At 48.1% G+C, this 12940-nt stretch overlaps 1 protein-coding gene across 7 annotated transcripts in view; it reads right to left on the bottom strand.

Annotated features, from left to right (window-relative positions):
* The window catches only part of PABPC1L (poly(A) binding protein cytoplasmic 1 like), a 31789-nt gene that overhangs the window by 2448 nt on the left and 16401 nt on the right, over nt 1–12940 (bottom strand). For 2 of the 7 annotated variants that reach the window (XR_012419432.1, XR_012419433.1), the window contains exons 7-10: nt 12360–12455; nt 5895–6161; nt 1650–1756; nt 131–224 (exon numbers count right to left, since the gene is read on the bottom strand). Coding sequence is in view for 3 of the 7 variants with exons in the window: in XM_065523208.2 (XP_065379280.1) it covers nt 131–224; nt 1650–1756; nt 3611–3739; nt 4359–4449; nt 5895–6161; nt 12360–12455 (784 nt within the window). In the remaining 4 variants the exon portion in view is untranslated. Of the gene's footprint in view, nt 1–130; nt 225–1649; nt 1757–3610; nt 4260–4358; nt 4450–5629; nt 6162–12359; nt 12456–12940 lie in introns of those variants that run through there. The other 5 variants (XM_065523208.2, XR_010578695.1, XM_065523206.2 and 2 more) reach the window with 5 other exon arrangements.

The following is a 12940-nucleotide window of genomic DNA, read 5'->3' as shown; positions in this document are numbered from 1 at the left end:
ACTAGTGAGGGGCAGTGACAAAGCTGGACTTTGACCTCACGGTGGACCCCCACTCAGGGTGTTTCCCAGCAGGCTAGCCAGCTCATAGCCTTCCTCTTCTTGCTCCAGAGTAGGAGAACCAGCTACTCACCAATCATCTGTTTTTGCTCATGCAGGGGTGCCGCAGCCAGCATGGACGCGGTCAGGGGCTCCTGTCCCGGGATGTGCACAGCCGGCTCCTGGACCTGCATGGTGCCAGGGACACATCCCTTAATCACCATGGATAGGCATGCCCTCAAAACACTTACCCTGGGCCGGGCGTGGTGGCTCACACCTGTAATCCCAGCACTTTGGGAGGCCAAGCCAGGCAGATCACAAGGTCAGGAGATCGAGACCATCCTAGCTAACACGGTGAAACCCCAGCTCTACTAAAAATACAAAAACTCAGCCAGGCGTGGTGGCATGCACCTGTAGTCCCACCTACTCGGCAGGCTGAGGCAGGAGAATGGCTTGAACCTGGGAAGTGGAGCTTTCAGTGAGCCGAGATCGCGCCATTGCACTCCAGCTTGGGCGACAGAGCGAGACTCCGTCTCAAAAAAAAAAAAAAAAAACGAAAAAAAAAAACCACTTACCCTGGCAAGTGAATAGAAGGCCAGGGAGGCACTGGAGAAGGGGAACAGCGGGCAAGGTCTGGATGATCAGGTAGGGTGCAGAGTCCCCAGCAAGGGCAAAGAGGATTAGAAGACGAAGTCATGCCTCTAGCTTAGACATTTCCTGTAGTGCTATGAACTTATAAAGGTCCCTGATGAACGTTGATAAATGAAAGCCCTGTGTTACCAATAACTTTGTGCCAAATAAAGCACTTTTTATCAAGTAGCTTTAAGGACATGTCCCCAGCACACTTCTCACCCTTTCACATCTTGGTAATTTTAACACATTTTTGGCTGGGTGTGGTGGCTCACACTTATAATCCTAGAACTTTGGAAAGCCAAAGTGGGAGGATCGCTTGAGGCCAGGAGTTTGAGATCAACCTTGGCAACATAATGAGACCCCTGTCTCTACAAAAAATACACAAAATTAGCCAGGCCTGGTGTCACACACCTATACTTGGAGGCTGAAGTGGGAGGATCACTTGAGCCTAGGAGTTTGAGGCTGCAGCGAGCTATAATCACACCACTGCACTCAAACCTGGGTGCTGTCAAAAAAAAAAAAAAAGACCCTTCTCTCATTCATTTTCTGAGAAGTCGTTCAAACTAGACACATTGAAATTCTACACAGGATATGATAATGAATTTTAGACCTTTTTTAGGGCAGGTAGATAAATATACAGTCTTTGATTAGAGTAGATATTTTCTGTTTTGAAGATTAAGTACATCCCTTCAATAATCACCATATTCTTAGAATATTTCCTTCGTGTTCATCACAAACACTAAGGACATCCAAATTAATTTTGGTAATAACCGAGGCAAAACAGATTGTAAATAAAACAGGATGCTGGCCCTCTTTCCCCTTCTCACAGTAAGGGTGACCTCTTACTGATTGTACACATTAATAAACGAAACTTTACAAGCCAAGGAAAGAAAAAAAGCCAAGGGCCAACACCTTAGCTAAGGTTCTGAGCCAGGCGGCCAGGAGCCCAGGCTAAGAGCAGGCAGCCGGGTTGGCCTTACCCGATAGGTGCTATGTGCTGCTGAGGAACACTTGTACGGCAGGAGAGGCCGGCCTGGTGTACAGCATCCTACCCCACCGGGTCCCGTGGTCTGAGTACCAATGTTGGCTGAAAAAAAAAAAAAAAAAAAAAAAAAAAAGCAGAGTTCAAACAGCTGCTATCCAAAAACGAAACAAACCCAAACCAAAACAGAAAACAACAAGCGTTGACAAGAATGTAAAGAAATTAGAACACTGTGCACTGTTGGTAGGAATGTAAAATGATGTAGCCACCACAGAAAAACAGTATAGGGCTTCCTCAAAGAGTTAAACAGAATTACCATATCATCCAGCAATTTTACCTCTGGGTATATACCCAAAAGAATTGAAAGCAGGGTTTCAAAGAGCTATTTGTACAAATATTTTCTTTTCTTTTCTTTTTTTTCTGAGACAGAGTCTTGCTCTGTCACCCAGGCTATAGTGCAGTAGTGTGATCTCAGCTCACTGCAACCTCCACCTCCTGGGTTCAATCCTCTTGTCTCAGCCTACCAAGTAGCTGGGATAACAAGCACATGCCACCACATCCGGCTAAGTTTTGCATTTTTAGTAGAAGCAGGGTTTCCCCACGTTGGTCAGGCTGGTCTCGAACTCCTGACCTCATGACCCACCCACCTCGACCTCCCAAAGTGCTGGGATTACAGGCGTGAGCCACCATGCCCAGCCTATATATATATCTTATACAATTTTTATATATAAAAATTCACATTAAGTGTGAATATACTTAATGCCATTGATCTGTACACTGAAAAATAGTTAAGTGGTAAATTTTGTTATGTGTATTTACCACAATAAAAAGGAATAAGCAGGGGTGTCAGGGCCTGGCAGCAACCTAAGGCCAGGGATTGAGTATGCCTCGTTCACGCAGAACCTCCAGTGCTGTGCTTGGGGCCCCAGCACAGAGTGGATGCGAGAACATTTGCAGAATGAAAGAACAGACGTGCTTGCTGAACAGCCAAAATCTACACCCTTGTTTATAGTCACTGCAATACTTACCAGGCTTTAGGCCCAGCACTAAGCCCTTGCATGCATGATCTCATTGATCCTCAACAACAAGCTGGGCATGGTGGCTCATGCCTGTAATCCCAGCACTTTGGGAGGCAGAGGCCAGGGGATCACCTGAGGTCAAGAGTTCGAGACCAGCCTGGCCAACATGGTGAAACCCTGTCTCTACTAAAAATACAAAAATTAGCCAGGTATGGTGGTGCGTGCCTGTAATCCCAGCTACTCGGGAGGCTGAAGCAGGAGAATTGCTTAGAACCCGGGAGGCAGAGGTTGCAGTGAGCCGAGATCACACCATTACACTCCAGCCTGGGCGACAGAGCGAGATTTGATCTTTAAAAAAAAAAAAAAATTAAGGCTGGGCACGGTGGCTCATGCCTGTAATCTCAGCACTTTGGGAATCCGAGGCGGGCAGATCCCCTGAGATCAGGAGTTCAAGACCAACCTGACCAACATGGAGAAACCCCGTCTCTACTAAAAGCACAAAATTACCCAGGCATGGTGATGCATGCCTACAATCCCAGCTACTTGGGAGGCTGAGGCAGGAGAATCACTTAAATCTGGGAGGTGGAGGTTGCAGTGAGCAGAGATCATGCCATTGCACTCTAGCCTGGGCAACAAGAATGAAACTCTGCCTAAAAAAAAAAAAAAAAAAAAAAAAAAAAAAATTTAAATTCTCTACAATAAAATGGGGGTACTATTTTTGTCCCCATTTTACAGATTAGGTGATCAGCTGTAGTAGTCAGCAGAGGCCTGAGTCAGCTGGTCCCAGGAACTGGAGGCCAAGCTAACTACCACGCTACAGTCTCCAAAGTTGGCCTTGTTCACCGAGAGGGCGTATGGCAAGGTCACCATGGAGGCTGGTCCTGACTCCTGGTGCCAACTTTGCCCCACCCCCATTCCCCTTGGCCCTACCCACACTCACCTACTCTCTGGGTATGAGGCACCATGCGTGGCACCTGGGTGGAGGCCTGCCTGACACTGCTGATGTGGGCTGGGGGGCGACGAGGCATGACTGGTGGCCGGACCATTGAGGCACCTGGAGGGTAGGCAGCTTGTGGTGCAGACACCACAGAGAGAAAAGTTGGATGGAATGGTGGGAATAATCAGGGTGGCACACTGTGCCTAGAGGCTTCCAGGGCCACCAAGAGAATGGGAAGGGAAACTACAACATTCACAACAGAAATAGGAGTCAATTCACTTAGACCCAGAACTCCAGAGAGGGGGAGTGTAGGAATCTACAATTTCAAATCCAGCTCGTGTCTAGCCAGAGCCCCAAACTGCATAAGCACCATGATCGCACACCTTAGTCTCCAAGACAGTTTCAAGTGAGTGTGCATTTCACTCTTATAGAAGAGGGCCTTTGGTCAATAATATAGCCACAGGAGTTTCATCTTCTCAGCTTTGCAAGAATTTTCAGAGTCACAAATCAGAGGCGTCTTTGGCGATGACTGCTGGTGGCTAGCTGTGTGTCTTTCATTGGCTCACCACTGTGCTTGGTACTTTACACACATCTCATTCAGGCCCATGCTCAGAAGAGGAAACTGAGGCTCAGAGAAGTGAAGTCACCCACCCTGGAAAGTGGCAGAGCCAGGTTTCATCCCTGTGTTATGACTGCCTCATGGGGCCCACACCAATAGGCCAGTCAGAGTGGAAGGGGCTGGGTCACTCACAGGAAGGTCTAGGTGGCTGGGACGTCCACCTGGGAGCAGGCTGGGTGGGTGTCACCGGGCCACAGCCATAGTATGCAGCCTGGGCTGGAGGCTGCATGGGAAAAGAAGACCCAGACTGAGGCGCTTGGCAGCAGGGTAGGTGAGAAGCTACAGCTCTTCAGGGACACCATGGCAGGAACTCCACTGGCTCCTGCAGGGACTGGTGAGTCAAGACCCACAAGGCTGAAATGAAAGTTCCTTCCTCCCATCTCAGGATGTCCATTAGCCCTGAATCCTCCAGGGCAAAGATCTTAGATTTCAATCTGGGCTCCTTGTCAGCTAGCCCAATGACCTGGATAAAAAGGGTGACATCTTACTCCAACTTGTGCCAGCTTAAGCAACTGCTAAAAGGAGAGGAATGTTCTCACCCTGGAGGCCTTTCATGGGTGACATCTTTCTACTTCCTCTAAGTCCCATGAGGTCCTTGCCCAAACCATGCTCCTCAGAACATTAACATCCAGGGGAGATGTTAACAGGCATCCCACAAAAAATGACCATCTAAGCTGGGGAAATGCCGGATAATCTGTGCCTGTTTTGGAGAGTCTCAGTAGAAATTGGCATCTTAGGGTAGAACAGTATAGACAGTAAAGAAATTTAGGTCATGGTGGCTCATGCCTGTAATCCCAGCACTTTGGGAGGCCAAGGAGGGCAGATCACTTGAGGTCAGGAGTTCAAGACCAGCCTGGCCAACATGGTGAAACCCTGTCTCTACTAAAAACACAAAAAATTAGCCGAGTGTGGTGGCACGCACCTGTAATCCCAGCTACCCGGGAGGCTGAGGCACAAGAATCACTTGAACTCAGGAGGCAGAGTGTGCAGCAAGCCAAGATGTTGTCACTGTACTCCATTCTGGGCAACAGAGCAAGACTCTGTCTCAAAAAAAAAAAAAAAAAAATTAATTTAATTTTTTTAAAAATGTAGGGCAGAGCACAGTGGCTCACTCCTGTAATGCCAGCACTTTGGGAGGCCAAGGAAGGAGGATTGCTTGAGCCCAGGAGTTTGAGACCAGCCTGGGCAACATGGCGAGACCCCTTTCCTTAAAATAAACAAAAAATCAGCTGGGCATGGTGGCATGCACTTGTAGTCCCAGCTACTCAGGAGTAGCTAAAGTGGGAGGATCACTCAAGCCCAGAAATTCAAGGCTGCAGTGAGCCATGATCACGCCATTGCTCTCCAGCCTGGGTGACACGGAGATCCCGCCTCAAAAAAAAAAAAAGAAAGAAAAATGTAGGTTTATTTTGCTGAACGCAACATTTCCCACACTTGCTGGATCATTGAGAGTCTTTTTCAGCACAACATTCACGAGCTTCTCTCACTGGGAAATGCCATTTGACTAACACTCTCTCTCCCTTTTATAGAGAGGAAAACAAAGACTTCCTCGTGAGTCCTCAGCAGAAGCAATTAGAAACCTCCGTTTCCCTAGAACTCTAGTCTTCACGCTCTGCCTGGCTGGGGCAGGGGGGAAGGCTGCGGTGGGAGTTGTGGGCAGGACGGCACCTGGGGAACGGCAGGCAGGAAGTAGCTGGAGGGCTGCTGAAAGGAGCCCAGGAGCGGGTTGCTCAGGGTCCGCATGGTGGAGAGGCGTTGCATGTACTGGTTGGTCAAGATGGCCTTCCGCTCCTCTTTGCGCTGGGCCAGTGCCACGTAGAGTGGCTTGGTGCCCACGATGCGCCCGTTCATCTCTGTCACGGCCTTTGTCGCCTCTTCTGGGGAGGAAAAACACACAAAGCCAAACCCCTTGCTGTGGCCACCCTCTGTCATCACCTAAAAGCAAGACAAGACAAGAGCTGCTGGGGTGGGGAAGGAAGGCTCCTGGGGCTGCGCTGCCTCCCTCCTCCCCACGGGCCAAGCCCAGCATGAGCAGGCCCGCGAGAAAGCTGTGATGGAGGGATGTAGCATGCACCCCTGTTTACTGAGCTATGATGGAGGGATGTAGCATGCACCCCTGTTTACTAAGCAGTGATAGAGGGATGTAATGTGCACCCGGTTTACTGAACTGTTTGAGGGATGTAGCGTGCACCCCCATCTATGAGGCCTGCTGCATGCCAGATAACTTTACATGCCTTCACACCTCACACATACAATCTCCCGATGCGGGAGGCATCGCGGCTCCCACTTTACAGCCGGGATAAGAGAGACTCAAAAGAGTGACTTCTCTGGGGTCACTCAGCTAGTGGTTCGAACGTTAGCCAGGACTCAACCCAACACACTGTTCTGGTAAACTTCTATTGCCTCTGCTAAGTACCAAGCCAAGTTCTTTAGGAATTTGAGAAAGAGGTTCTTAGCCTTTTTGTTAAAATAAACTTTTTACTTTGGAATAACTTTAGATTTACAGAAAAAGTTACAAAAACAGTACAGAGGCTTTCTGTATATCTTTTTTTTTTTTTTTTTTTTGAGACATAGTTTCACTCTGTCACCCAGGCTGGATTGGAGTGGCGCAATCTCGGCTAACTGCAACCTCAGCCTCCCGGGTTCAAGCAATTCTCCTGCCTTAACCTCCTGGATAGATGGGACTACAGGCATGTGCCACCACACCCAGCTAATTTTTGTATTTTTAATAGGAAGAAGGTTTCACCATGTTGGCCAGGCTGGTCTCAAACTCTCGACCTCAATAGATCTGCCCGCCTCAGCCTCCGAAAGTGCTGGGATTATAGGCGTCAGCCACCATGCCTGGCCTCCTGTATATCTTTCACCCAGCTTCCCCCAGTGTGAACATGGTACATTTTTCAGAACTACAAAATTAACACTGGTGCAATGCTATTAACTATTTTATACCATTAGCTCCTATTAACTACAATGCTATTAACTGAACTCCAGACTTCATTGGAATTTCACTCTTTTTTCCCCTAATATTCTTTTTCTCTTCCAGGACCCAACCCACATGGCATTTAGGATTTGTCTTTTTTTTTTTTTTTTTTAAAGAGATGGGGTCTCACTCCGTCATCCAGGCTGGAGTACAGTGGTACGATCATAGCTCACTGCAGCCTCAAACTCCTGGGCTCCAGGGATCCTCCTGCCTTAGCCTCCCAAGTAGTTAGGGCTATAGGTACACGCCACCACATCCAGCTAATATTTTTTTTAAGTTTGTAGAGATCGGCAATCACTATGTTGCCCAGGCTGGTCTCAAGAGATCCTCCTGCCTAGGTCTCCCAAGGTGCAGGGATTATAGGCAGGAGCCACCACACCTGACCCTGGGTTTTTAACCTTTTTTGGGGTCAAAACACTGGCCTGGCTCACACATCCCATAAGGACTAGAGTTATTTTTAAAATCCTCTTTTTTTCTTTTTTCTTTTTTTGCCTTTGAGTCAGGATCTCACTCTGTCACTCAGGCTGCAGTACCGTGGTACAATCTCAACTGCAGCCTCGACCTCCCAGGCTCAAGTGATCCTCTCACCTCAGTCTCCCAAGTAGCTGGGACTGCAGGCATGCCCCACCATGCCTAATTTTGTTCATTTTTTGTAAAACATGAGGTCTCATCCTGTTGCCCAGGCTGGGCTTGAACTGCTGGAGAGCCCATGCTCTTAATCAGTAATTTTCAAACTGTACTCTGCGACCCTTCAGTGTAGGGGTCTTAACCTGAGAGTCCATGGATCCCCCTCAGGGAGGTCATGGATATAATTTAGGGGGTCTGTGAACCTGGACTGGGGAAAAACTGACATCTTTATTTTCACATTAGCATTCCCTTCTATTATGAATATGGGCAACAACAAAAAAATCCTGGCAGTATTAGCCATGAATTTGTCATGAAGAAAAAGAAAATATTTTCATAGCACATTAATTATTGCTAATCTTGGCTGAGCGCAATGGCTTATGCCTGTAATCCCAGCACTTTGGGAGACCGAGGTGGGCAGATTGCCTGAGGTCAGGAGTTCGAGACCAGCCTGGCCAACATGGTGAAACCCTATCTCTACTAAAAATATACAAAAATCATCTGGTTATGGTGGCGGGTGCCTGTAATCTCAGCTACCCAGGAGGTTGAGGCAGAACCCGGGTTCTTGAACCTGGGAGGCAGAGGTTGTAGTGAGCCAAGATCATGCCACTGCACTCCAGTCTAGGTGACAGAGCAGGATTTCGTCACAAAAAAATAAAAATAATAATAATAAAAGAAGCACATACTGCTCTCATTTTAGTAATCTATTATATTTTTTCAATATAATTTTTTTTTGTAAGCCTAAGAATCTTATTTTATGCATTTAAAAATATTCTTAGGGCCAGATTTGGTGGCTCATGCCTATTTTTGGGAAGCTGAGGTGGAAGAATTGCTTGAGCCCAGGGGTTTGAGATCATCCTGGGCAATACAAAAAATAATTAGCCAGGCATAGTGGTGCTCCTATAGTCTCAGCTACTTGGGAGACTGGGACAGGAGATCACTTGAGGCCAGGAGTTGGAGGCTGCAGTGAGCTGTGATGGCACCACTGCATTCCAGCCCGGGCGATAGAGTGAGACTCTGTCTCAAAAAAGTTTTTAAAAATTATTCTTAGAAGGGGTCCACAGGCTTTATCAGACAGCCAAAGGGCCGGGTGCAGGGGCTCACGCCTGTAATCCCAGCACTTTGGGAGGCTGAGGTGGGTGGATCACCTGAGGTCAAGAGTTTGAGACCAGCCTGGCCAAAATAGTGAAACCTCCGTCCCTACTACAAATACAAAAAAATTAGCTGGGCATGGTGGCGGGCGCCTGTAATCCCAGCTACTCAGGAGGCTGAAACAGGAGAATCACTTGAACCCAGGAGGCGAAGGTTACAGTGAGCCAAGATTGCACCATTGCACTCCAGGCTGGGCAACAAGAGCAAAACTCCATCTCAAATATATATATATGTGTGTGTGTGTGTGTATATATATAGTGTGTGTGTGTATATATGTGTATGTGTGTGTATATATATATATTTAAGAACTTCTGGCAGTCGTTAGTTAATAATGATAAAATTTAGCAAAGCTAACACTTATTCAGAGCTTACCATGAACTTGATAGTGGTATAAGTATTTATATCCATTAATTCCTTTAATTTTCATGATTATTTTTATATAAAACAATATAGGGCAGATGCAGTGGCTCATGCCTGTAATCCCAGCACTTTGGGAGGCTGAGGTAGGAGGACTGCTTGAGCCCAGGAGTTCAAGACAAGCCTGGGCAACATAGCAAGACCCCATCTCTACCAAAATAAATTTTTTAAAAATCAGCTGGGCATGGTGGCACATGCCTGTGGTCCCAGCTACTTGGGAGGCTCAGGTGGGAGGATCACTTGAGCCCAGGAGGTTGAGGCTGCAGCATGCCATGATCACACCACAGCACTCCAGCCTGGGCAACAGAATAAGAATCTGTCTCTCATAAAAATAATAATAAACCAAAATATATAAAAGTGTATAAGATGGGCCAGGTGCGGTGGCTCACGCCTATAATCTCAGCACTTTGGGAGGCCAAGGCGGGCAGATCACCTGAGGTCAGGAGTTCAAGACCAGCCTGGCCAACATGGTGAAACCTCATCTCTACTAAAAATATAAAAATTAGTAGGGCTTGGTGATGGGTGCCTGTAATCTCAGCTACTCAGAAGGCTGAGGCAGGAGAATTGCTTGAACCTGGGAGGCAGAAGTTGCAGTGTGCCAAGATCGCGCCATTGCACTACAGCCCGGGCAACAAGAAGGAAACTCCGTCTTGAAAAATAAAAATAAAAATTGTATAAGATATATATATATATATAGGCTGGGCGTGGTGGCTCATGCTTGTAATCCCAGCACTTTGGGAGGCTGAGGCGGGCGGATCACAAGATCAGGAGTTTGCAACCAGCCTGGCCAACACAGTGAAACCCCATCTCTACTAAAGATACAAAAATTAGCTGGGCTTGGTGGAAGGCGCCTGTAATCCCAGCTACTTGGGAGGCTGAGGCAGAATAATCACTTGAACCCGGGAGGCAGAGGTTGTAGTGAGCCGAGATTGCACCACTGCACTCCAGCCTGGGTGACAGAGCTAGACTCCATCACATACACACAAAAAAGATATATATATATAATCCCCATTTCATACAATTTGTCTTGTTAAAAAGATGGTCACCCCAGGTGTGCCTTAACTCTAAGCAATCCAAATTTACACATTTCCTTTGTTCCAGGAGTCCTCAAGAAGGTCCATCTCCGGACGCTGTATGTAAGGTGTATGATGATTAATTACAACAGTCACTATTTCACTACTTATCGAATGCAGATGCTCTACATGCAGCCTCTTTAGTAGTTCCCAGGACACTTGGAGAGGTGAGCAATGTTGCTCCCACTTTATAGGTGAGTAAACAAGGTCCAAAAAGCAAAGCCACTTGCCTCAGATTCTACAGCTAGGTAATGGTAGGACTGGGGTTTACATTTAAATCTGATTAACTTTAAAATTCCATCTTTCAACCATGTTACTACATCAAATGTGTATGCATTGGCTGGGAAAGAGGGCCTATAGCTTTTAATGATGTGTAATCAAATTTACTGATGCCTAATTTACATGTGCCACAGCCTTCTCTCACATTTTTCAAAAGGACGTTAACCTAAAAGACAACCTTTTTTGCTCCAAACACAAGGCTCCCTGAAGAATGTTTATAATTGGACTCAATAGCCAAAAGAGAACTTCTAGACCACTTCCTCAGAACCCAAGCATCACATCACTCAGGCGGGTCCCCCCATCCTGTCACTCACACAGATCTCTTTGGAAAATTCCTCATTCCTACTCCAGCTCCCTACCTCCTCACAGCCAAGTCAAACACTGCTGCTACTGCCCCTTCTTCCAGGCAGCCCTCCCTCCTGTTCCACTGAACTCCTGTAGCTCTGCCTCCCATACTGTCCCCATCTTATAATCCATTTGAGTTAGTGATGGGCTGACTTCCTCACTAGACTATAAGCTACTCGAAAGCAAGGATCACATCTGATTTGTTCCTGTTTCCCACAGAGCCTGGTAAAACAACAGGTATTTAAGTATAGTACAGAATGAATAAACACTAGATCATCTTAAAACCATCTGGGTGCTTTTTTTTTTTTTGAGATGGAGTCTTGCTCCGTCGCCCAGGCTGGAGTGCAGTGGTACCATCTCAGCTCACTGCAAGCTCCACCTCCCGGGTTCACGCCATTCTCCTGCCTCAGCCTCCAGAGTAGCTGGAACAACAGGCGCATGCCACCATGCCCAGCTAATTTTTTGTATTTTTAGTTGAGATGGGGTTTCACCGTGTTAGGATGGTCTCGATCTCCTGACCTCATGATTCACCCACTTTGGCCTCCCAAAGTGCTGGGATTACAGGCGTGAGCCACCGCGCCCGGCCTCTGGGAGCTTTAAAAAACAAACAAAAAAAGCCCGGGCCCTACACCCCAGGGAGCCACAGTCCATGCCTGACTCAGGTGTATATATTTAAGAATTGCCCAGGGGGTTGTAATGAGAAGCCAGGGTCGAAAGCCATCCACTGAGCCCAGTGTCCTTATCTATGAGACGACATCTGCTAAACTCACAGAGCTGCTGAGTAGATGGGCCAGTTGCCACATCTCAGGGGCCTAACAGGGTTGGGCATACAGTTGGTGCTCCAGAAATAGGGAAGAACAAACGAAGAACGACAAAGTTCAGCCCTCTCACTTTCTAGATGGGAAAACGGAGGCCCAGGAGTGTGATGTCACTGGCAGAGGCCAGACAACAAAAGTCAATGGAAATAGTAAGATGTGAATTTCTGGAATCTGGCATACAGTAGGCACTCAATAAATGCTAAGGTTACAGTGAGCCCCAAGTCCAGCTGTGTGACTGGGACTATATTTCTACCCTCTTACCCTTCAGCCCAGACAAGGCTGCGGATGGGCTACAAGTTCCAACGGGGTCAGCAGAGCCCCAGAAGGGGTAGCCGGCACCAACCCCCTGGAGGCCACTGGGCAAGAGGGTGGAGGGGTGGGGTTGCGGGGGATGGTGGTGAGAGGATGGAGGGGAATGCTGTCCTCCAGAGGTGCCCCCAGCCCTCACCTTCGCACTGGTAATTACTCCATAGGGAGAGAACTCTTTCCTCAGTTTGTCGTCATCAATGGAGTCGTCCAGGTTCTTCACATACAAGTTCACACCCTGGAAGGAAAGGGAAACTGCTGGATGGCCCCTTCCCCTCCAACCCCAACTGCCTTGGGGAGATCAGGGGGCTGACACAGGCACAAGGGGCACGGGGAGCCCCACCAGCCCAGCCTCCCGCTCCCTGTCTCCCTCAGCACCCAGGTACCCCTATCCCTCAGCGTGCCCATCACATGCAAGCTGTAGCCCCACATCCCGAATTCCCCTGCAGTTCTCACACATCTGCGCTGGTCCCAGCCTCACCACAGCTATTCCCCATTTCACAGATGGGGCCCACGAGGATGCCCCAGGTCCCATGGCAGGCTGAGGTGCAGAGCAAGCTCAAGCTGAGCTCTCCAGATGGTGGATATCGGGCAGCAGGAGGCAGAGCTCCTTGCAGGCCGGCCCATGACCAGACCCCTAACACAGGAGAGCTGCCCCTCCACCACCTGCCAGCCCAGGAACCTCGGGCATTTACTCATGCTGGTGCCAGGTGCCACTCTAAG

The sequence above is a fragment of the Macaca fascicularis genome, chromosome 10 (genome assembly GCF_037993035.2).
Source record: "Macaca fascicularis isolate 582-1 chromosome 10, T2T-MFA8v1.1".
Lineage (NCBI taxonomy): Eukaryota > Metazoa > Chordata > Mammalia > Primates > Cercopithecidae > Macaca > Macaca fascicularis.
The sequence above is the reverse complement of the archived record's forward strand: the minus strand, read 5'-3'. Positions and strand labels throughout refer to the sequence as shown.